The 21,033-nt window shown below is 61.2% G+C and overlaps 9 protein-coding genes across 9 annotated transcripts; 5 read left to right on the forward strand and 4 right to left on the reverse strand.

Moving 5' to 3' along the window:
* Positions 1–332: 332 nt before the first annotated feature.
* On the forward strand, positions 333–1,468 carry SDRG_01259 (hypothetical protein; the record flags this gene model as incomplete). Its single annotated transcript, XM_008606776.1, has 3 exons — positions 333–502; positions 547–617; positions 669–1,468. The coding sequence occupies 3 exons, from the start codon at positions 333–335 to the stop codon at positions 1,466–1,468; spliced, it is 1,041 nt and encodes a 346-aa protein (XP_008604998.1).
* Positions 1,469–1,511: 43 nt separating this feature from the next.
* Positions 1,512–3,744, reverse strand: SDRG_01260 (hypothetical protein; the record flags this gene model as incomplete). The annotated part of the gene is made up of 6 exons (XM_008606777.1): positions 1,512–1,864; positions 1,922–2,312; positions 2,361–3,089; positions 3,138–3,362; positions 3,412–3,557; positions 3,603–3,744. 6 exons carry the CDS (start codon positions 3,742–3,744, stop codon positions 1,512–1,514), a joined length of 1,986 nt encoding a protein of 661 aa, XP_008604999.1.
* Positions 3,745–3,805: 61 nt separating this feature from the next.
* SDRG_01261 (hypothetical protein) lies at positions 3,806–4,161 on the reverse strand. Its single transcript, XM_008606778.1, has one exon. The coding sequence runs from the start codon at positions 4,101–4,103 to the stop codon at positions 3,837–3,839; it is 267 nt and encodes an 88-aa protein (XP_008605000.1). The 5' UTR covers positions 4,104–4,161; the 3' UTR covers positions 3,806–3,836.
* Positions 4,162–4,944: 783 nt separating this feature from the next.
* SDRG_01262 (hypothetical protein) lies at positions 4,945–13,475 on the forward strand. The gene is made up of 3 exons (XM_008606779.1): positions 4,945–5,360; positions 5,410–9,544; positions 9,593–13,475. The coding sequence occupies exons 1-3, from the start codon at positions 4,984–4,986 to the stop codon at positions 13,433–13,435; spliced, it is 8,355 nt and encodes a 2,784-aa protein (XP_008605001.1). The 5' UTR covers positions 4,945–4,983; the 3' UTR covers positions 13,436–13,475.
* A 368-nt stretch (positions 13,476–13,843) lies between these two features.
* Positions 13,844–14,803, forward strand: SDRG_01263 (hypothetical protein). The gene is made up of 6 exons (XM_008606780.1): positions 13,844–13,889; positions 13,933–13,992; positions 14,038–14,220; positions 14,266–14,451; positions 14,498–14,581; positions 14,633–14,803. The coding sequence occupies exons 1-6, from the start codon at positions 13,848–13,850 to the stop codon at positions 14,762–14,764; spliced, it is 687 nt and encodes a 228-aa protein (XP_008605002.1). The 5' UTR covers positions 13,844–13,847; the 3' UTR covers positions 14,765–14,803.
* On the reverse strand, positions 14,790–15,755 carry SDRG_01264 (hypothetical protein; the record flags this gene model as incomplete). The annotated part of the gene is made up of 1 exon (XM_008606781.1): positions 14,790–15,755. The coding sequence occupies one exon, from the start codon at positions 15,753–15,755 to the stop codon at positions 14,790–14,792; it is 966 nt and encodes a 321-aa protein (XP_008605003.1).
* Positions 15,756–16,137: 382 nt separating this feature from the next.
* On the forward strand, positions 16,138–17,513 carry SDRG_01265 (hypothetical protein). Its single transcript, XM_008606782.1, has one exon. The coding sequence runs from the start codon at positions 16,386–16,388 to the stop codon at positions 17,448–17,450; it is 1,065 nt and encodes a 354-aa protein (XP_008605004.1). The 5' UTR covers positions 16,138–16,385; the 3' UTR covers positions 17,451–17,513.
* Positions 17,477–18,761, reverse strand: SDRG_01266 (hypothetical protein). The gene is made up of 4 exons (XM_008606783.1): positions 17,984–18,761; positions 17,870–17,941; positions 17,693–17,822; positions 17,477–17,650 (listed from the first exon to the last, which is right to left on the reverse strand). Exons 1-4 carry the CDS (start codon positions 18,739–18,741, stop codon positions 17,510–17,512), a joined length of 1,101 nt encoding a protein of 366 aa, XP_008605005.1. The 5' UTR covers positions 18,742–18,761; the 3' UTR covers positions 17,477–17,509.
* A 121-nt stretch (positions 18,762–18,882) lies between these two features.
* On the forward strand, positions 18,883–20,891 carry SDRG_01267 (hypothetical protein). The gene has a single exon (XM_008606784.1). The coding sequence runs from the start codon at positions 18,909–18,911 to the stop codon at positions 20,790–20,792; it is 1,884 nt and encodes a 627-aa protein (XP_008605006.1). The 5' UTR covers positions 18,883–18,908; the 3' UTR covers positions 20,793–20,891.
* The last annotated feature ends 142 nt before the right edge of the window (positions 20,892–21,033 follow it).

A 21,033-nucleotide genomic window follows, 5' to 3' on the forward strand; every position in this document is an offset into this window, starting at 1 on the left:
CGTGCGCTGCAGCGAGGGCGGCAGGCCCTTGGCGACCCGTTGATGAGCAGAGCGAATAGAGCGTGTTGTGCGTGTCGTGTGCAAAAGGTGGGAAACTTGTGTGAAATGCGTGTCCTTGCACTTTGCCGTTTTCAAACTGCAGCGATTCGATTGGCTCTTTTCTGCCAATGCGCTGCGACGATGGGCGAGCGAATCACCGACTCGAAGCAGATGTTCTGCTCGTTGATTGGCCAAAATGAAACGGCCACGACTGGTGGTCCACCACGCCATTGGTCTGCGACATGAAGGCGCGTGGAGAACTTCCGAGAAACAATCTTCAATCTTCATTCATCATGGCGTCGTACTCTTCCGCGCTCTCGGACGACTCGTCGGAGCTCATGCAGGTGCTCAGCGACCCCAAGTACCGCCACTTTATTGGCGGCGCCGTCGGTGGCATGACCGCCGCCATCATCACGTCGCCGCTCGAGGTCATCAAGACGCGCCTCCAAACCAAGCTCGGCCGGTACCACCTGCCCATACATTGCCGTTGCTGACGCTATGCTGTAGGAGCGACATGGCGCGCGCGTGCAATCAAAACCTCTCAACCCTGAACGTCCTGCGCACCATCTTGCGCAACGGTATCGCTTCATCAAGCCGTATGGATCTTTACATCTTTGTTGTTGCGATAGAGAGTGTCTTTGGCCTCTGGCGTGGCATCACGCCCAACCTCCTCGGTGTCATTCCCGCGCGCGCTGCCTACTTTGGCTGCTACGCCAAGTTCAAGGGCCTCTGCAACGACCACGGCTTCTCGGGCACCGCGACCAACTTTGGCTCGGCCGCGGCCGCCGGGTGCATGACTGCGTCCGTGCTCAGCCCGATCTTTGTCGTCAAGACCCGCATGCAGCTCATGCCGACGCACGTCGCGCAGGCCAGCGTCGACGTGCACATGAAGAACGTCTCCCAAACGCTGCCATTGGCGGGCGGCAAGATGCTGCGCTTGAACCTCAACGGCAGCGGCGCGTCGTTTGCGCTCTCGCCGATCAAGTCTACACCCTCCAAGTTTTACTCGATGCACGAAGTTGCGATCAGCATGTACAAGGAGGAGGGCGCCCGCGCCTTCTTCAAAGGCCTCTCGGCGTCGTACTGGGGCGTCTCGGAGGGGGCGATCCAGCTCGCGCTCTACGAAGAGCTGAAAAGCCGCCTCGACGAACCGTCCAAGCTCCAGCTCTTCTTCCTCGCTGGCCTTTGCAAGCTCACGGCCGCGGCCGCCACGTACCCGCACGAGGTCGTCCGGACGCGCATGCGCGACCAGCGCACGCCGATCGACGGGTCCCCCGCCAAGTACCGCGGCATGTTTCAGAGCATCGCGACCATCTACAAGGCCGAGGGCACGCGTGGCCTCTACGGCGGCATGCCGGCGCACCTCATGAAGACGGTCCCAAACGCAGCGATCATGTACGTCGTCCTCGAGATGGTGGTCGAAAGCTAAGCGTCGGCGCTACCCATTATTTAACGAAATTTCAAGCACTGTACTACGAAGATTCGGGTGGCAGAAGCGGCGTCGCCTCGGTGACGAGGCGCCTCGTCTCGACCACCGGTCGCCCAAGCACGAGGAGGAGGCATAAACACGCGCTCACCGAAAGGCCGAGGGCCAGTGTCGGGCCATAGACGCCGTACCCGACTGGCAGCGCGCACAGGAAGAGGCTCATGCTGCCGACAAGCGCGGCGTACGGAAGCGTCGTGCGCACGTGCGTGTGGACGTCAAGGCCCGTCGCCATGCACGTGAGCACCGTGTCGTCCGCGATCGGGCTCAGTACGTTGCCAAAGACGCTGCCGCCAAAGATCGCGCCCACGCATTGCGTCAGCAAGTCCGTGTCGCCGGGCGCTACGACAATATGTGCATGTTCCACTCCTCTACACCGCTGTGAGTTAATAGACGTACACAAGGTCGCGGCGAGCGGTAGAGCAAGCGGAAAGAGGATGCCCATGGCCCCAAACGCAGACCCAGTTGCACCCGAGAGGCAAAAGCTTAGTGCTGTCACCACGACGGGCAACAGCGGAGGCGGCAGGCTTGATCCGAGCGCCGACGCCAAGTACGCGGCTGCTTGGAGGTCGAGAAGGACGTCGCCGAGTGACCACGCCAGGAGGAGCACGAGCACGGGCGAGAGCATGGTCTCGGCGATGCCGGCGAGCCATGCCGCCATGACGCCGCGCATCGTCAAGAGCTGCTGACCGAGAACGAGCGTCGCCGCGACGACGCAGCCCGCCAGTGCGCCAGCGATGAGCGCGTTGAACGAATTCGCGCTCGCTAGAATCGTGCGCCACGACTTGTCCTACGCAGGCGTGAGAGCTCGCTTAATGGTATGTGGTGACAGGAATACCCCACTGGTGCAGTGGGCGAGGCCATCGCAGTAAAGACCGAGGCATGTCCCGACGCCGACGGCGGCAAACGGCAGCGCAGCGTTGTACCAGCGCTGGGAAGCGACCGGCATCGTCGGCGCGAGAGCCGACGCTGGAAGCACGCTCGGACTCGCGAGTCCCATGGCGAGGGGTGAGAACGTCTCCGAGTCGGTTGAGAGGCGGTGGCGGCTCTCGGGCGGGAGCCGCTGTGCCGCGCGCTCGTGCAATAGCATCGGGCCGAAGTCCCGGCCCGTGACCACCGTGAGACAAAGGAAGCACAGCCACAGCAGCGGAAAGTACCGGTGCGGCCACGACGCAAGGAGCCAGCTGAACGCGTCGCCCGAGAGCGAGGCCTCGCCTTGGAGATATCCAACTTGGATGCCGACCCACGACGAGATGGGCACGAGACTCACCCAGCACGCCGATGCGCCATGGAGCAGCAGCGCCAGCTTGGCTTTGCTCACGCCCACGTCCTGCGCCGGGCGCGAAAAGGTCGTACCGACAATCAGAATGGCGGCGTAATCGTCAAAGAAGACAAGCCCCGTCAGCGCCAAGATCGCTACGAGGGCGTGGCCGCGGGTTGCTGCGAGTGCCGTGACGAGCGACGCGAGCCCGTGGGCGCCGCCGCCCTTTTGTACAATGCCAATGAGCCCGCCCAGGAGAAAGCAAAACGTCACAACCTGCGCGTGGCCGTTGCGGTAGTCCAGTGCCTACGAATAAGATCTGAGCAACGAGATGACTCAGAACGTAGTGTATACGTGGCTAAAGTACGTGTCGAAGACGCGAAGGAGGGCCACGAGCGGGTTGAACGCATTCAGAAAGACGCAGCCGAGCCAGACGCCAAGCATGAGAGCAAGGAGCACTTGCTTGCAGAGCACCGCGACAACGACTGTGAGCAGCGGCGGCAAAAGCGATAGAAAACCCGGTACGCTGGGCACCGTGGTGACCGCCGCGCCCAAGGATGTACCGTTGCCATCAATGGCCTATGGTACTCAACTTGATCATTGTCGACCGAGAACAACGGCAGAGAACCTCAAGGTACAGCGTGTGCAGCCCCGTCGATGCCACTGTGAGGTTGCTCAGGGTATGGCTCTTGGACGTCGTCGACACTACGAAGGCCCCGAGACGGTGCGTCTTAACATGGACGATGAAGAACAGAGCTGCCGGCCAAGCATCGCCTATATCTTGTCGCGGCCTCCCGTCATCGCGCAAAGAAATCGTACCGAGTGGGGGTAGCGCAGGCAAGGTCAAGGTGCACGCAAAGGGTACATCATCCAGGACGAGCTTGGGCGCGGAGAAGGTCAAGTTGTCGCCCGACGCATGTGCCACGATAGTGGCCAGGAGCGCGAGTGGTCCTCGTCGCATGACTCTGCTGCTCGACGAATTCCGAGATTGGTCCTGTAACGGCAAAGTGCAAAGTGGGAAAGGCGGTGCAGGACATGGCTGCATTAGTCTACTTATTGGCCTTCCATGGCCGCGGCCTGCGCCTCCTGGAAGCGCGTCGCGACGCGCTGCGTGTGCTTGACGAACTTTTCCGTGCACTTGTTGATGCATCCCTCTTCCTTGTCGTCGAGCTTCTTGGAGCGGAACGACTGGACGCACTCGTTAAAGCACGTGGCGACGACGCGGTTGTACATGGCCAAGCTCTCTTCCAGCTGCTTCTCCTCAAAGTGCTTCATCAGCTCTTGCTGCTGGTACGCCGGGAGGTTGTTCATCGCGTTCATGGTCGATCGATCGGCTTGCTTCGAAAACTCTGCCCAGCCAAACAACGATCTACACCGGATACGGAATCCGGATAATATGTGTCCAGCCAATCACGACAAAGGTTGAAATCACGCCTCCTGCGCCGAAGTACCGACGCCGCCAAGAGCAGAGCACGCTCGACCTCGGTGCTTCCAAGACGCGAAGTCTCATTGTTCGCAAACACACAGCTTGAATTACATGGGCAATATGGTGGGCTCGGAGCTCGCTCTTGCAATGAGAAGTGGTACCAAACTTCGCCCAAGTCGGAGGGAGATCTACCTGTGCAGTGCAGTGGATACGCTCGATTGCAGAGTCGATGTAGCGTTCTGTAGTACTTGCAGCGCTGGCAAATACCTCTGTCCTTGCAGCGGTGTCGTATACGGCGGGTAACGAGCCAAGCGAACGGCGCGGAGGCCCTCGTCGATCGAAGCGCACCTCGCAACTCGCTACTAGTACAATCGGACTATGCAATCCAGTCGATCATAGTCGGTGCACCTCCGCCTCAAGTATACGTGCAGGCCAGCACCTTTTCAATAGTACCGCCACACGAACGCATCGACCGACCGTGGAGCATCTCGGTGCGCTAGATCGCTCTCGGCAGGACCAACGACGCTAGTGACCGATACTGCTGCATTCAGAGCACTGCAATACATAGCTGTACGTCGTCTGGTGCGGCAGGTTGGCATCGCGCAGCACGCGAGCGTAGCCAGCGGACGCTCTTGCAAGTTGCGTGTTTTCGTATCGCTATCCGGGTGTGTCGATTGTCCGGATGTCAGGAGCCAATCGGATCGCTCGAGTACTCCACCAGTCAAAATGAGTGGAGCTATCTTTGCGAAGAGCAACTAGGCAGAAAAATCGCGGATGACCAAGGGGCTCAACGACAGCGCGGCGACGGGCAGCTCCAAGCGCTTCCGCTTCCAGAAGGTCAAGGAGCGCGTCGTCGGTTTGCAGCATGAGCTGCAGCTGCACGCCAAGACACAGACGCACTCGGCCTACGTGCTGCAGGCCAATGCGTCGACCGCGCCGTTCCACGAAGAGCTCGTGCTCCTCGGCGAGCTCTACACCAACGAGCGCTTCCAGACTGTCTTTCGCCAGGTGCGCCGTATCACCAACTCGACGCCGCAGCTGTTGCACCACCTCAAGACCGTGGTCACAACGCTCGAGACGCAGCTTGTCGAGTTTCCGGAGGACCCGGATGTCATGACGCCCGTGCTCAAGCTGCTCGTGGCGCTCGCCAAGTACAAAAGCCAACTCGTACACCTGCGCGCATGCTCATGCAGTGTTTAGGGACCTCGGCAAGGAGTTTTACCCGTACTTTCCGGCGCTCTTTCCGTCGATTTTGGCCATCATTACGACCGTCAACCCGGAGCTGACGACCGAAGTCTTCAAGACACTCGCGATGCTCTTCAAGTACCTGCAGCCCCAGCTCCTCGCCGACATGCAATCCGTGCACAAGTACTACGGCCTCCTCCTCGGCCACTCGAAGGACTACGTGCGCGAGTTTGCGGCCAGCGTCTTTTGCGTGCTCTTGCGCAAGGTCAAGGCGGGCAAGGACTTTAGCGACTACATTCACAGCTTCTTTGTCGCGCTTGTCCGCGGCGACTCGGACGACATGACGCACGTGCTCGACGGCGCCGCGCGGCTCTTCTTTGCGATCATGAAGAACGTCCAGGAGCAGTTCCACTCGCGCATGCCCGAGCTCCTGCGTCTCCTCTTGACGTCGTTTGCACCGTCTGAGACGTTTACCGACGAGCAGCTCGCGACGATCTTTGACGTCGTCCGCCGCACGAACGACCTGATGCGCAAGCACACTAGTGTGAGCCACACCGAAGTGATCTGGACGACGCTGCACAACGCGACGCAGCATGCGATCCGCGCGCACAAGGAGGGCCCGTCGGCGGCCTCGGCGCTGTATCTGAGCCGACAGGCAGACCTCGTGGCGCTCTGGGTGGCGTACAAGCACGGCGACCTTGTCGGCCTCGGCCACAAAAAGGTCTTGTACCAAACAGCGTCGAGCCTCGTGGAAACGTCGACGTACACGACCGAGATGGCGCCGGAGCTGCACGCGTCGACGCTCAACCTCCTCAACACCTGCGTCTGGTCGCTCCACGAGCGCTTCTATCCGCTCCTCAAGTCGGTCTACAGCGTGCACCCGTCGTCAGGGACGCTCCTGCGCCACCTGCGCGAGTTTACACACAAGATGCTGCAGGCGATGCCGGTCACGGCCGTCGTCGAGTACCTCGCGCCGCACGTGACGACCTTTGCGTTTGGGCTGATCGACTCGTCGCTGAACGAGCACCTCCTTTTCCTCAGCGACGTGCTCTCGTTCTTGGTGCGCAACGCCGGCGAGATCCCGTCCGGCCGCATGGTGGTCATCCGCGGCGACGTCGTCACGGTCGACCTGACCAAGCTGCGCTTCGTGCCAGCTGACGCCACGCCCCGCTTTCTCCAAATGGCCAGCGCGCTCTTTGAGACCACGTGGAGCGTCGACGACCACGACGCGTTTGTCGCGCATGCGTCGCGGCTGCGCATGGCGCTCGAGTGCCTTCGCCAGCTCGTTGTGCCCGAGAACGAGGCTGCAGTGATGACCGAGCGCCTCCGCGTGTCGCTAGCCGCCGCACTCGCGCGTGGCGCCTGCTCGCACACGGCGCGTGTCGTGCTCACGCTGCTGCACGCCAAGTGCCTCCGCGTGCAGGCCAATTTGGAGAGCGTCGCGCCAACGTCGGCGCAGCTGGAAACGTACTTGGATACGTACGCAGCGTCGCCCTTTACGCTCCAGGCGCTGCGCGCGCTGCTCAAGACGATGGATTTGTCGCAACTGCCCGCGCTCTCGTTCCATGCGCTCTTTGCCAAGCTGCAGCACAACCTCCGGTCGCCGATTCAGGCGCTGCGCCGCGAAACCATCGAGCTCTTTGGCTTGCACCCGGCGCTGCACTACGAGAACACGAGTGAGAACTCGCTCCAGGGCGAGTGCGAAGCCGTCTCGCTCTGCCTCCAGCTCGAAGTCGTCTGCTCCAAGCCGACGGTCGAGACGGAGCGCGACATCATTCGCATGCTCGAGCGGCTCAAGGTCATTGCGCGCGCGCCGCAGACGCCGCAGATCTACGTCAAGCTCATCACGGCGCACATGCTCGGGCTCAACCACGTCAAGTTCTCGACCATCTGGCCGCACGTCGCGATCGTCATCCAAGCCTGCGTGCCATTGCATTTCGATGCTGTTTGGTCGACGCTCTGTGCCGAGCTCTTTTACATCTCGTCGCGCACGTCGAGCCAGAGCGTCGCAAGTATCGAGAGCGACGACGAGGCGCACTCGCTGCGCGAAGACCTCGCCGATGACGTGTCGGTCGAAGAAGGCGTCAACCAAGCCGTGACGGACATTCCGACGCAGCACGGGCTTGTGTGGAAGACACTCGAAGGCTTTCCGAACTTGGTCGAGCAAAAGTCCAAGGTGGTCGTCCCGATCTTCTGCGCCTTCTTGCGCGACCAGTACTACGCGATCTACAAGGACGACGCCGAGCACGTGACGCCGGCCGCGCTCACGGAGCTGATCACGTCGGCGGCGGCGTCGCGCGCGTCCAACCCCAAGTACGCCAGCGACGACAGCCTTCTGACGGCGTCGCTCTCGTCGCTTTCGTCGCCGATCGTGCACGCGCAGCTGACGACCAAGGGCGTGCGCGAGAAGCTCATTAGCTTTCTCCATCTCTTCAAGCGCTTCACCAACTTTAGCGGCGTGTACGGCTCGTCGCTGCTCTGGGAGTTCTTTTACGCGCTGCTCATCAAGTCGGACGACCACGTCTCGGCGCTGTCGCTCGAGTGCATTTACGCCTACAAGCCGGCGTACTTGATGCCGTACAAGACGCAGCTGTCGCAGCTCACCAACAGCACGACGTTCCGCGAGGCGCTGACGAATTTCAGCGTCGACAAGGCGTCCGGCGTCGTCCTCGCCGAGCACCGCGGGCCGTTCTTCCCGGTGCTTTTGCGCTTGCTCTACGCCAAGTTTGTCTCGCGCAAGGGCTCTCGGAGCTCAAAAGACTCGCTCGCGACGCGCCGCACGACCGTGCTCTCGTTCTTGGTCGCGCTGGAAACCGAAGAACTCGCGTACTTTCTTGGGCTCATTTTGCGCGCGTTCCGGGTGCCTGTGACGTTGGATGTCGTACCGTTTGAAGATCGCGTGCGCGATGTGCTGGCGGTGATGCCGGACGTCTCGGCGTCCAAGCAAGTGGGCTTTCTCAAGCTGCTCGAAGACGTGATTGCGCACCTCGGTATGAAGGTCACAGCGTTCTTGCCGCAGATCCTCTCGGTGCTGACGGCGATCCTCTCGGCGGGCGACCTCGGGCAGATCGCCAAGGCGTCGACGATCGCGAAGGAAGTCGACGAGGACGACGAGGACGTCGAGATGACGGACAAGCCGACCGAAGACGACGACGAAGCGCCGACGACCAACGAAGGCCTCAAGCGCCAGACGCGCATGCTTGTCTTCCGCCGTCTCGGCGAGGTCGTCGAGCAGTTTGACGGCGTGTACGACCTCAACGACTGCTTCACATCGCTCTTCTCGCTCTGCGACTCGTCGATCGCGCACTTGCCGGCGGCGATGCGCGGAGCGAAGAAGCCGTCCGCGCTCCTCGAGTGGCTCACGTCGATTGCGCAGAGCTCGTACACGGTGCGCGCGCTCCCGACCGACCTCGTCCGCACGGTCATTTCGTGTCTCTCGACCGGACTCGATAGCGACGACGTGACCGCGTACGACATGGGCGTCAGCGCCGATACGCTCGAGACGCTGCTCAAGTTCCTCGGCGGCCTCCTCAGCGCGGACGAGGCGTCGGACGCACCGCATCAAATGCTCTTGCCGCACTTGACGCTCGTGCTGCAGCAGTTTGTGGTTCGGTTCCAGTCCAAGACGGCCAAGTTTATGCAGGAAAAGCACACGGGCTCGTCCAAGCGTGAGCTGACGTTTCTGTGCCGCCTCGCGCCGCACGTGCAGTCGAATGTCCAGCCGGACGCGGCCGATCAGCTCATCACGCTCCTCTTGCCGTTCCTCACGCGCAGCTACCGCACGTCGTATGCGGACAAGGAGAACATTTGCGACGTCGTCTCGGGCCTCGTGCCGTGCGTCACGGACCCGCGCAAGCACGTGAGCTTCCTCTCCAAGCTCATTGCGCCCGGCCCCAACTGCATCCACGAGCGCGGCCCGCGGCTCAAGCTCATGGACGTCTTTGCCGCTATCGAAGCGCACCCGGCCGCGGCAGAGCTCCAGGCCATGTGCGGGTACCTCGTTGGTCTCAACGCGATGGACCCGAAGCGGCTCGAGGACGTCGACTTTGAGCGCCGGCTCAGCGTCTTCCAGGTGATCAACTCGGACCAGTTTGCATCGCTCGCGAAGGAGATGACGACGCTCCAGCCCATCATTAGCCAGTACCTCTACGTACGTCCTTTCTTCTATAATAGCGACGACGACTAACTTTTGGCGCAGAGCATGCACGACGACGAGTACTCGCTGCGCAACGCGGCGCGTGCCGGCCTCGAAGGCTTCACAAAGCTCGCGGCGTCGGAGAAGGACGTGCCGAACTCGACGCCGTTCCACGTCTTTGAGAACGTCGTCATGCCGTGCGTGCGCTACAGCCTCAAGGGTCAAATCGAGGAGCCCCGCCGCGGCTTCATCCAGCTGCTCTCGACGGTCGCAGACGCCTTCGAAGGCCACGAGAACCCGTCGCTGCACGGCGACCTCGCGCTCCTCCGCAACAAGGAAGACCCGGAAGTCGACTTCTTCTACAACATGACGCATATCCAGTCGCACCGCCGGTCGCGCGCGATCCAGCGGCTGCGGTCGAGCTTTGCGAACGAGAAGCTGCCGCTGAGCAACACGACCGTCCTCAACGTGATCGTGCCGCTGCTCACACACGTCATTTACGAGAACAGCAACAAGTCGCACGAGGCAATGGCCACCGACGCCGCGCAGTGCCTCGGGTCGGCCGCGTCGCTTCTCTCGTGGTCGCACTACTACGGCCTCATCCGGAACCTCCTCAAGCAGATTCCGGGTCGACCCGAGTGCGAGACCACGATCGTTGCGGCGGTCTGCGCGATCATTGACCACTTCCACTTTGAAGGCTCGGTCGTCTGCGAGGGCTGGGACAAGGTCGCGGCGGCCGCCAAGAGCGAGGACGACGACGAACTGCCGCCGACGCACATTCAGCAAGTGATGCGCGACTCGCTCGTTCCGATGCTCAAGAGCCACCTCACCAAGGGCGAGCGCAAGAAGGGCAAGTCCAAGACCAACGACAAGACGACGGACGGCCAGTCGACTGCGACCGGCGACTACGTGCTGCGTGTCCCAGTCGCGCTGGCGATCGTCAAGGTGCTGCGCCGCCTCCCGCCGCGGGCGTTCCACGCAGAGCTGCCCAAGCTGCTCATCCAAGTAACCAAGCTCCAGCGCTCGAAGGACGACAGCGTCCGGTCGTCGTCGCGCCAGACGCTTGTCAAGATTGCGCTCGAACTCGGTCCGTCGTATCTGCTGCCGATCGTCTCGGAGCTCGAGCAGTCGCTTTCGATGGGCTACATGGTCCACGTGCTCTCGTACACGTTGTTTGCGATCCTCGAGAAGGTCGCCGAGTCGTGCTATCAGGAGACGCCGGCGCCGCTGACGTCGTCGGGCTTGGCCGTCGCGTCGACGCCAATCTTGTCGCCGCTCGACGAGTGCATTCCCAAGATCCTCAACATCCTTGTGCGGAACCTCTTTGGCGACGTGAGCGAGCACCGCGCCGACAAGGCCGAGCACAAGACCAAGTCCAAGATGAAGGAGGCGCGGTCGTGCCGCAGCTACGACTCGTTCGAGCTCGTTGCGCGCTGCATCAACTTTTTGCCCAACCCGACGATCCACGTGCTTCTCTTGCCCATCGTGCAGACGCTCGAGAGCAACCGCATGAACGGCAAGGCGCTGCTGAACGTCCGCAACGTGCTCCAGCGCATCGCGCTCGGCCTCGCCAAGAACAAGAGCGTCGAGCAGTCGCACATGTACTTGTACATCTTCAACATGCTCACCATGTGCTTTGACCGCATCAAGTACCTCCAGCCGGGCGCCAACGACAACAAGAGTGTCGACGAAGCCGGCGTCTCGTCCTGGCTCGTCTGCGACTGGGTCGGCGACGAGAAGAAGAAGGCCAAGCTCACCAAGCGCGTCCAGGCGTGGGAGACCTTCAAGATTGAAGCGCAAGCGCGCATGACCGGCTACGATCGGTACGCAGTCACCAAGACCGAGATGAAGAACTCGGGCGCAGACGAGATTATGAACTTCACCGTCTCGCTCTTCTACACGATGCTCCGGAAGGAAGAACGCACGGGGCTCTCGTTTGCGCTCTTGGACCCGTTCGTGCCCTTCCTGCTCCGGTGCCTCGCCGAGATCAAGCACGACGAGTCGGTCGTGAATGCGCTCAAGTGTGTCTCGGTGCTGCTCAACCACCCGGTGCCGTCGCTCATTGCGCAGCTCTCGACGGTCGTCGACCGCATCTTCAAGATCATCCAGCGCGCGGGCGCCGCGACCAAGAACGAGATGACGCAGACGTGCTACCGCGCACTCGCGGTTTTGATCCGCGAGCGCCACGAGTATGTCATGTCCGAGTCGCAGCTGCGTGTGCTCCTGAGCTTTTTGCGCCAAGACCTCGACGAGATGGACCACCAGAACGCGACGTTTGCGCTGCTCAAGGCGCTCCTCGCGCGCCGCCTCGTGATCCCCGAAGTGTACGACCTCATGCTCCGCGTCGGCGAGATGATGGTGCAGAGCCAAGTGCTCAACGTGCGCACCAACTGCGCGGCAATGTACCTCACGTTTCTCCTCGACTACCCGCTCGGCGACAAGCGGCTCAACTTCCACGTGCGCTTCATTGTCAACAACCTCACGTTTGTGTACGAGTCGGGCCGCATCTCGACGCTCGAGTGCCTCAACGCGCTCGTGAAGAAGCTGCCGTCCGACCTCCTCGATGCGCGCGCGCAGTTTTTCCTGCTGCCGCTTGTGCTGCGGCTCGTAAACGACGAAGCCCAAGTGTGCCGGTCGCTCGCGGCCGACGTCATCTCGCACCTCTTCCAGCGGGTGAGCGCCAAGACGTTTGGCGCGTGCCTCGCGACCATGGAGCCGTGGTGGAGTGCGTCGGACGCCAAGCTCCAGTGTGCGGCCGCGCACGTGAGCAGCCTCGTGGTCGTCGCGCGGCCCGACCTTGCCAAGAAGACGCTGGTGGCGCCGCTCCTGTCGCAGATCGCGTCCTTGCTCACGAACGCGACCGCGCACATGGGCGAACTTGACGAAGATGAGATCCAGGAGCTCACGTGGGAGCCGGTGTACTTGACGTTGCTCTGCCTCGAGAAGGTCCTTCGGTCGCTCTCGCCGTCGCTCGAGGCCTGGCTGTTTGAGAACGCGTCGTGCCTCGACACGGTGGTTGCGCTCATGGCGTATCCGCACGCGTGGGTGCGTCTGGCGGCGACGCGCTTTCTGAGTGCATATGCGGCCAAGCGGTCGGCGTCGACGCTCACGTTTGTCGCCGAGTCGGACAAGGACGGCGGCGCGTACTTGAAGACGCCCGGGAAGCTCTTCCAGCTGGCACACATGGCGTGCAAGCAGCTCGAGAGTGACCACCTCGCGGCGGACCTTGCCTCGGAAGTCGTGACGCTGCTGCTATTTATTCTGCGCGCGCTTCGGAGCTTCCCCGAGATTGGCCAAACGGTCGTTGCGACCAAGGAAGAGGAGACGACGACGCACAGCGAGGACGACGAGGACGACGAAGAGGCCAAGCCGACGACGACGCCCGTGGCGTGGCTCTTTACCCGTCTCTCGTTCTTGGCCCGCGGGTTTGACATTGCGCTGCGCAAGACGAGCGTATACAATTTCTTCGCGGGCGTCGCCGTCCAGGAAGATGCAGCGTTCTTGGAGACGGTGCTTTTGCAGATGCTCAACCCGCTCTACCGCGACACGTCGGCGGACGACGTCGAGTCGGACTCGGCTGAGACCAAGAACGTCAAGAACGTGGCGCGCGAAGTGCTCCAGCTGCTCGAGTCCAAGGTCGAGTCGCAGCCGTTCCTGACGACGTACACGCACGTGCAGAAGAAGGTGACCGAGTTCCGCGACCGGCGCAAGCTCAAGCGCAAGATCGAAGTGGTCGCTGACCCCGAAGTCGCGGCCAAGCGCAAGTTGGCCAAGAACCTCCAAAAGCAAAACTCCAAGCAGCTCAAGAAGCGCAAGATCGGCGAGCTCAAGGGCTCGCAGAACAAGGCGCAAAAGGTGGCCGCCGCCCAGGAGCGCCGCAAGAAGGCCCGGCCCGGCCATTCTTAAACCATAGATTAATTCCATATTTGCATTTGCGATGTCATAACTCGGATCCTGTCGCACGCTGCCGCTTGGGTCTCGTGGCCAAGGTCGACACGGTGCCCGCCAAAGACAGCTGGCGACAACGCGCACCCTTGGCCGACGCAAAGGACGTGTTGGCATCTGGGAGAGCTATCTGGGAGGTGCTTGAAGTACTACATGTAGAAGGTCCCGAGGTTGGACTAGAAAGGGCAGAAGTTCAACATGCGTGGCGGCGTGCCAGCCAATATACTGTAAATTTGTATGAACTCTTTAGGCTCCAAACTCAACTAGGCTACATATACGCTAGGACGCAATCGTCTTGGATAACGTATACCAGGCCGTTGGCGCGTCCTATAAATAGGCGCAACGGCAATCTCGGCTCATTTCCCATCGTGTCATGGAGTCGCAGACCAAGTCCAAGCTGCTCGAAGCCAAGCAGGTGCGTCATGGCGCATGCTGCATCTCTTCATGCGCCGAGGTAGCGGCGGAAGGACGTCTCGAGCGATGCCATGCTGCTGCAGAACCGCATCTCGCTCCTCAAGGTACCTCCATGCGCTTCGTCGTCATCGCATGAACGTACATGGCAGGCCGAGGAAGCGCGGGCGTGGAAGAAGATTGAGCAGACAAAGAAGCGGGCACACGAGCTGCTCAAGCTGCGCCAAGAGAAGGACCAGTACGCGCGCGAGCGCAATGCGCTCATGACGCAGGCCGAGCGCGAGCTCCATACGATCCAGCAGGCCAAGCGCGAAGTCGTCCTCGCCTCCGAGAAGGTTCGTGCTTCCATGGTCCTTGCACATCGACCCTGCGTTGCGTAGAAGGAGATTGATGCAGCGATCCTCGAACAAAAGCGCAACGAAGCACAACAGCTCAAGGAAGACAAGCAAAAATGGCGGCAGTACACCGAGACGAAGAAGCGCCAGGAGCTCGAAGATGCGATTCGCCGGCGCGAAGACATTGTCAAGCAGCAAGACCAGCTGCGCCGCACCAAGCGCACCAAGCAGGTGCGTTGGGAATATATAGCAAGACGCCACCTCTACGTGTATGTAGGCGGAGCTGGAGCGGGCCAACAAGGCGCGCGCCGACGGTATTGTCAAGCGCGAGGAGCAAGTCTTTCACGAAAAGGAGCTCGAAGTACGCTATCATTTCGAGCCCAACTGGGGTTTGCTTATCGAGGTCTTATAGGTCCAGGAAATGGAGAAGCTCGAGATGGAGCTCATCCAGCGGTTAAGAAACACGCAGCACCTGCAAAAACAGGCGTACGAAGAGCTCGAGAACGCACTGAACGGGTCGTTCGCGACCACGAGCGTCTCGTAGGCCTCTAGTTGCGACTGCAAATAAACTATCTGTCTGGCCCGTGGGGTGGACTCGACGGTGGTCGCTTCCGGCACACGAGCACGCGGCCGCACTTGTAGTAGCGCGAGAGATGGTCGCGCGGCGTCGTGGTCGGGAGCATCGTCGTGCCCATCGAGCGCACATTGTCCGAGAAGGCGCACACGTGCGACCGCTTCATGCGCCCGCACTTGACGCAATTGTAGATCGTACGCGGGTTGCTCTTCTTGGTGACGCCGATGTGGGACGCCGCCGGCAAGACGCGCTTGGGTGGTACCACGTGCACGAACGGCAGAAAAAACGACGTCGGGGGATCCGGAAACGCACGTGGCGGCGCCGGCAGGTCGCCGACGGGTGGCTTGGCCTTGAGCTGTCGATGGCGCGGGTCGTGCAACGCCGGTGCTATCCCCGTCTTGTCTGACAGAGGCTGCAGTAGCGGCGCGACGAGCGCAAACGCATCGTCGCCCGAGTCGCTCGCGTCCGGTGCCAAGTAGTCGCGATCGAGCGATTGACGGAGGCGCGAGCTGTCCTCTGCCTGTCGCGTGAGGATCTTGTTTCGGACGCGGGCCAAGAGCGTGTCGAGGCGATGCTCCTTGGTCACGGGTACTGGTGGCAGCGCTGGCGCGAGGAGCGCGTCGAGACGGGATGGTGCAACGGCGCGCGGCGACTCGTGGTCGCTGGACGAGCTTTCCGTGGGCACGGATATGGTCAAGTGGTTGTGGCGCTTGCGCTTTGCATGCTTTGGCGTCGTTATCCACGGGTACGGTACCGGTGCTGCCAGTTGTATGTACAGCGGCTCGCCGGCGTCGGCGCGCTCGTCGACCACAAAGTACAAGTCGCCGGTCGACGACGGCAGCCCGTCGTTGGCATCGTCATCGTCCTCAGTATACAGCGCCTGCCCTCCGGCGAAGCCATATGCATCCGCGTCCATGGCGGGCACCACCGGCGGCGGACTTGCCGCTGGCCGCTGGAACATGCGACCTTGAAGCAAAAAAGGATCCTACTTTAATTCGCACGTGCCATAGGACATGCGCCGGTGCACGTTTCGTCAACGGCGTGAATGCCTTGCATACAAACATCCAGTGTATTTTATTGGCCGCGGTCCCAACGCGAGTATATTTTTTTTACCAAACCGGAATTCTTGGGGAAAGTAACTCAAAATAATCTTGCAACGACTGCACAGAGTTCGTTAATTCCCCCACGACCTTGAAGTTGGCTGCGGCCGCCACTAAAAAACATTGGTTCATACAGGCCGTTTGTATACAATTAAAAAAAAGAACGTGGCCGTGGATATCCGGATACGGAATGGATTTTCGGGCACGTATCCGGACCGCACCTCGTTTTGCATTCGTTGAAGTCGTGAGTACTTGTTGGTTTTGAGAACTTCAGCTTGCTTGACGCGGCAGCCTGGACGTCCTTGAAGCGCGCTCTCCGACCCTCCGCAAACTTGGTGGCCTCAACGAGCAGCTCTGTCGTTGCGCCACGTACTAGCACCATTGCCCTGCCGCCGACGCGCCTCGAAGACGCTCCACGGACTGCGACAGCCGCCGAGTCGGCCATACGATCCCGTCGCCCACCGTCGCCACAACTTCAACTCGCCCAACCCATGTTGAGTCTGCGCGCGGACCAGCCCAGCATGTCCTTGCCAATGCCATCGTCCACAGCAACAACGTCGACATCACCGACGTCGCGGCCCTTTCTGAGCCTGCCCAAGCCGGCGGTCGTCGTCCGGAAGTCCAAGCCGCCCCATTATCTTATGCACCCGCTCGACGAGATCCCGTCGTACGCGACCCATGCATCGCGGAGCGACTTTGTGCCCGAACCCGAGAGCGTCGAAAACCCCCTGTACACAGCGTCGCCGACGGCCGAGTCGCGCACCGAAGAAGACGAGTCGTCCGACGACACGACGCCCGACGACGAGCAAGACACAGCGTGGGTGCAGCGCGCGCGGCCGTTTGCAAAAAAGCGCCGCGCGCTGCTCACCCCCAAGGGATCGGGCGACCGCCACGCGCCGCAGCGAACACCACCGCCACGCGCCGCCTCCCAGCGCGCCGCGGCCAAGCCGCTCGTGGACCCGCTCAACGAGAAGCGGTCCACGAAGAGCAAGTGTCCGCCGGGTCTCCGCTCTGGCAAGTGGACGCCCGAGGAAGAGAAGTTCACCAACACGATGATCCACTACTTCCGGCTCGGGCTCCTCGACATTGAAGACGGCACGTCACTGCGGTGGTACCTCAGCAAGAAGCTCAACTGCGAAGCGATGCGCGTGACCAAGAAGCTCAAGGGCAACAGCTCGATCGGCAAGCAGATCTTCCGCGCGCTCGACTCGTCGAGTGTCACGGAAGCGTCCGTGCGCGAGGCCACTGAGACGCTGCGCGTGCTCGAAGAAGAGTTCTTCTCGTCGCTCGCGTACAAACCGCCGCCGAATGGTGCGGCCAAGGAGGTTGCGCCGCCACAAGCGAACAGCAAGCGACCAAAGCGTGCCAAGCCCACCGTCGCGCCCGAGCCGCCTTTGCCGATGGTTGTCGAGGACGAGCTGCCAAGCGAGCCAGCCAACCCGGAGGCCGAGCTCCTCTTGCATTTTTGCCTCTCGGCGCACCGTGGCGAGAAGCGGTCCGTGGACGTTGCCGGCTTGGACGACGACGACGACGACGACGACGGCGACGAGTCGTGAGTAGATCAGATAGCGTAAATAACACCACCACATAAAGCCACAACTAGTACATTAGCTGTTTACGACGTTGCTGGCAGCGGCTTGGCCGACCACGCGAGGAGCCACTTGAGGTTCGTGAGAGCATTCTTGGAGGCTTTGGTCCACGCTTCGTCGTCGCGAAGGAACAGCAGTGAAAAGTTGCCCACGTCCGAGGCTGTAATCTACAAGCATCGTCGAGCACATGCAGAGGTCGCGGGAAGAACCTTGTACGGAAGTCGGAAGCTCAGGTCGCGCTCGAGGACCCACGTCTCGAGATGACCGAGGCAGTCGAGCCACGCGGCGATGCCGAGGTTGAAGAAGCTCTCGGGGAAGGCGTCTTGGTCCGACCCGTGCCTAATAGCCTCACGTCACGAGCGCGAATAGGAACACGAGCGTCGTACAGGTGGTACTCCATCTCGGGTCGCTGCAGCCGGATCACTTTGGACGCATTCCCGAGCGGGACGAGGCGGTATCTACAGGCGACTTGAAGACGTGGCGCTAGCGACAAGGGTCACCTGTGAAAGGCGACGCCGAGACACTCGGCAATGTGCTGCAATAGCAGCGTCGCTTCGCCCCACGCCGCGTTGATCTCGTGCCAGTCCGTGTGCTGCGTCGGCAGGCGGCCCATCGAGAAGCCGTTGATCGTCCCGAACGGGCCCTTGTGCCAGATGTAAAAGGCGTCGCTCGCGACGTTCAGGCGCCGGATCGCCCGCGCGCGCTGCTCCATCGTGGCCACGCGCGCGATCTCCATGTCGCGAAGCTCGCGCTGCGCCGCCAGTGCCCACATGCGGTCGTCAATCGACGCCCACACGGCCATCTCGTCGTACTCGAGCTCGGCCATCTCGAGCTCAAGGCGCTCGAGGTCGGCTTCGATGCGCACTCGCTCGTCGCGCATCGACTGCATGAGGCGATCATGATGGGTGCGGCGCCGGACCGGCGGCGGCGACTTGGTCTTGGGCGTTGACGAGAGGAAGGATGCCAGCACCCGCTTCTCGTAGCGCGCGTTCTCGTTGTTCTTCTCGAGCATCGTCGTGAGCAGATGGAGGCAGTCGGTGCAGAACGCCTGCGGCGACGTCAGCGAGGCCGTCGCCACACCGTCCGCGACAACATGCAGGCGCTGCATCTTCTTGACGTGCGAGCTCACGTCGGCGTGGCTCAAGGAGGCGTCGCGCGTCGACATGGCCGGGTTCATCGCGCTCGCGTGGACATTGACGTACGACTCGTCGAGGCTGGCGTTCGAGCCATGCTTGCAGCGGACGCAGTAGTCGCTCATGGATCGTTCTGCCACAAGGCCATGTGGTTTCTGCGGGCGAAATTCGGACACATCCGAATCTCAACATTTGAAATTCGGCTAAAGCGGGGGAAGGGTCCCCCCCCCAAGGGTCTACATGCTCTTGACTATTTCGGGTTGCCTGTTTAAAGTAACGCCATACTAGCTAAATGCTGGTAACGCGGGTGCTGCCGTACGACGACCCGACGCGACAATCTCAGCAAGCGTGGAAGCTCGGCTCGGGGCTCGTACTGGCGCTGGTCTACTTGGCCTTGGCTACGTTGGTGGCGTTGAGCACGTACACGCTCTCCACGATTGCCAACACGCCACTCTTCATGGGGCTCAACCTCCAGACGTTCACGAGCAACCAATTCAACGTCCCGATCAACGTCGTGCTCAAGGGCGAAACGGCGCTTCCGCTCGCATCGACGCAGCCCTTGGACGCGACGCTGTCGCTCAGCACGCTGCTCTACAAGCTCTGCAAGAAGGACGACCAGGCGTGCGCGGCGTCGTTTCTCCCGTCGTCCAACGAGATCTGGCGCAGTGTGGTCAAGGCTCTGGCGTTGATTCCCAGCTTTGACCAGCCACTCTTCCAGGACCCGACCCAGACCGTTGTGATTTCGCACATCAACAACCTCAGCGGCTGGAACAAACCCATGGCGCAGATGTACATATCGGGGCACGACATGGCGATCACGTGCATGGTGCGCCGCGCGAGCTTCTACGTCGCAACGTCATCGCCATCGACGGCCGTCATCGACTCGGTAGTCTTTTGCTCGCAGCGCAAATTTGATCCGAACTGGGTTTGTGAGAACGACGTCTCGGAGGACGCCAACACGTACGCGCTTCGTATCGGCAAAGGCGAAGCGAGATACCTTGGCGTCGCGCCGCGCAGTGACGTGTACATGAACCCAGGGTACCTCGCCACGTTCCGCAACGAGGCGGCGACCGTGCGCCTCAATACACTGACCTTCTTTGACGAGTACCAGTACGGCATGCTTCGCACCTTTGCGCCGTGGGACCTCCTCCCCGCGGTGAGCTGCGCGACTTTCAACACCGAGACGGGGCTTGGTTGGCTCTTTATGTGCAAGGGACTGGTGACCATGATCTGGGAGAGCGATGCGCTCATGCTCTCCAACAGCGCCGTGCTCTGGCTGCTGACCGCGTACCTCGTGGCGCTGCAGCTCGTCTTCTTGCGCCATAGCGCCATCTGCAGCGTGCCCGTCTACATGTCCAAGACCGTTGTCGGTCTCGCCATCCTCTTTGTGAGCTTTTACGGCAACATGAACCTCCAGGCGCTGACGACGTACTTGTCCATGAAGCCCAGCGCTGAAACACCCAAGTACTACAAGTGGCTCGGCGCCGCGCAACTGGCGTCGATCGTCGGCATCATGACAGGGCCGCTTATCCAAATGTGGTTCAACCCGCGACTCGTGACGCAAACGTGGCTCCTTCTGGTGTTCAGCCTCGTCAACTGGAGTCTGGTGTTTGTGCTCGAGGCGTTTGTGTTTCCAGCGAGAAGCCGCATCGTGCCGGGACCATGTTACCATGCCTCGTCGAGCAACTGCTTTGCGTTCGATGCGATCGCGCATACGTACTACGCGTCGGCCATCGCGTCGGCCAGTGTCGTCATCGTTGCGATCCTCTGCGTCAACGTCCACTCGTCGTACTGCAAGAGAGACAAGGTCAAGGCGGCAGCGACCAACTCGGTGCTTGGGTACCTCGAGATCAGTGACTTGTCGAGCGTCCTCACATCGCCCCACGGGCTCCTCGTGTCGACGGCCGACGGAGCCATTGGCATCGACCACGGCGTCCTGCTCGTCAAAAACATGCTCCAAGTGTCCGACATGGTGCTGACACGGACGTCCAACGTCCAGTACGAGCTCATTTACCGCTTGCTTCCAACGACCTTTCTCAGAACGCTCTTCAGCCGTTCGATCGGCTCGATTCGCATCGTCTCTGTGGATCGAACCCGGATTCTGCGTCAATCCAGCTTCAAGCACTTGCACGAAATGGACCTCGGGTCGCGCCACTGGTCCCCGTACTTTACGTGAAGAGGCAAGAGCAACAGCAAGGGTCGATAACGCCGTTCATACTTCATTAACCTTGGTGCAGACATGGGCGTCCACAATACAAGAAATATGGCGACTGCATCCTGTCAACAACACGTCTGGAACCAAGGAAATAAGTGCGTATTCCTTGCTTATAGATCCCTGGCAGCGGCGTGACGCGCTGAGAGTCACCGTAGCTGTTGTGCGAGTTCATGACGCGACCACTGCGCAAGCTGCATGTGCT

Source organism: Saprolegnia diclina (genome assembly GCF_000281045.1).
Source record: "Saprolegnia diclina VS20 unplaced genomic scaffold supercont1.3, whole genome shotgun sequence".
NCBI lineage: Eukaryota > Oomycota > Saprolegniomycetes > Saprolegniales > Saprolegniaceae > Saprolegnia > Saprolegnia diclina.

Excerpts from the sequence above, each read along its gene's own strand:
- SDRG_01263 (XM_008606780.1), top strand. The coding sequence starts at position 13,848 with ATGGAGTCGCAGACCAAGTCCAAGCTGCTCGAAGCCAAGCAG. Across the intron at positions 13,890-13,932 it reads AGCTGCTCGAAGCCAAGCAG|CGGCGGAAGGACGTCTCGAG; the intron begins GTGCGTCATGGC and ends GCGCCGAGGTAG. Across the intron at positions 14,582-14,632 it reads TTCACGAAAAGGAGCTCGAA|GTCCAGGAAATGGAGAAGCT; the intron begins GTACGCTATCAT and ends GAGGTCTTATAG.
- SDRG_01261 (XM_008606778.1), bottom strand. The coding sequence starts at position 4,103 with ATGAACGCGATGAACAACCTCCCGGCGTACCAGCAGCAAGAGCTGATG.
- SDRG_01265 (XM_008606782.1), top strand. The coding sequence starts at position 16,386 with ATGTTGAGTCTGCGCGCGGACCAGCCCAGCATGTCCTTGCCAATGCCA.
- SDRG_01267 (XM_008606784.1), top strand. The coding sequence starts at position 18,909 with ATGCTGGTAACGCGGGTGCTGCCGTACGACGACCCGACGCGACAATCT.
- SDRG_01266 (XM_008606783.1), bottom strand. The coding sequence starts at position 18,741 with ATGAGCGACTACTGCGTCCGCTGCAAGCATGGCTCGAACGCCAGCCTC. Across the intron at positions 17,823-17,869 it reads CCCGAGATGGAGTACCACCT|GCACGGGTCGGACCAAGACG; the intron begins GTACGACGCTCG and ends TGAGGCTATTAG. Across the intron at positions 17,651-17,692 it reads GCTTCCGACTTCCGTACAAG|ATTACAGCCTCGGACGTGGG; the intron begins GTTCTTCCCGCG and ends CGATGCTTGTAG.
- SDRG_01262 (XM_008606779.1), top strand. The coding sequence starts at position 4,984 with ATGACCAAGGGGCTCAACGACAGCGCGGCGACGGGCAGCTCCAAGCGC. Across the intron at positions 5,361-5,409 it reads CTGCTCGTGGCGCTCGCCAA|GGACCTCGGCAAGGAGTTTT; the intron begins GTACAAAAGCCA and ends TGCAGTGTTTAG. Across the intron at positions 9,545-9,592 it reads TCATTAGCCAGTACCTCTAC|AGCATGCACGACGACGAGTA; the intron begins GTACGTCCTTTC and ends CTTTTGGCGCAG.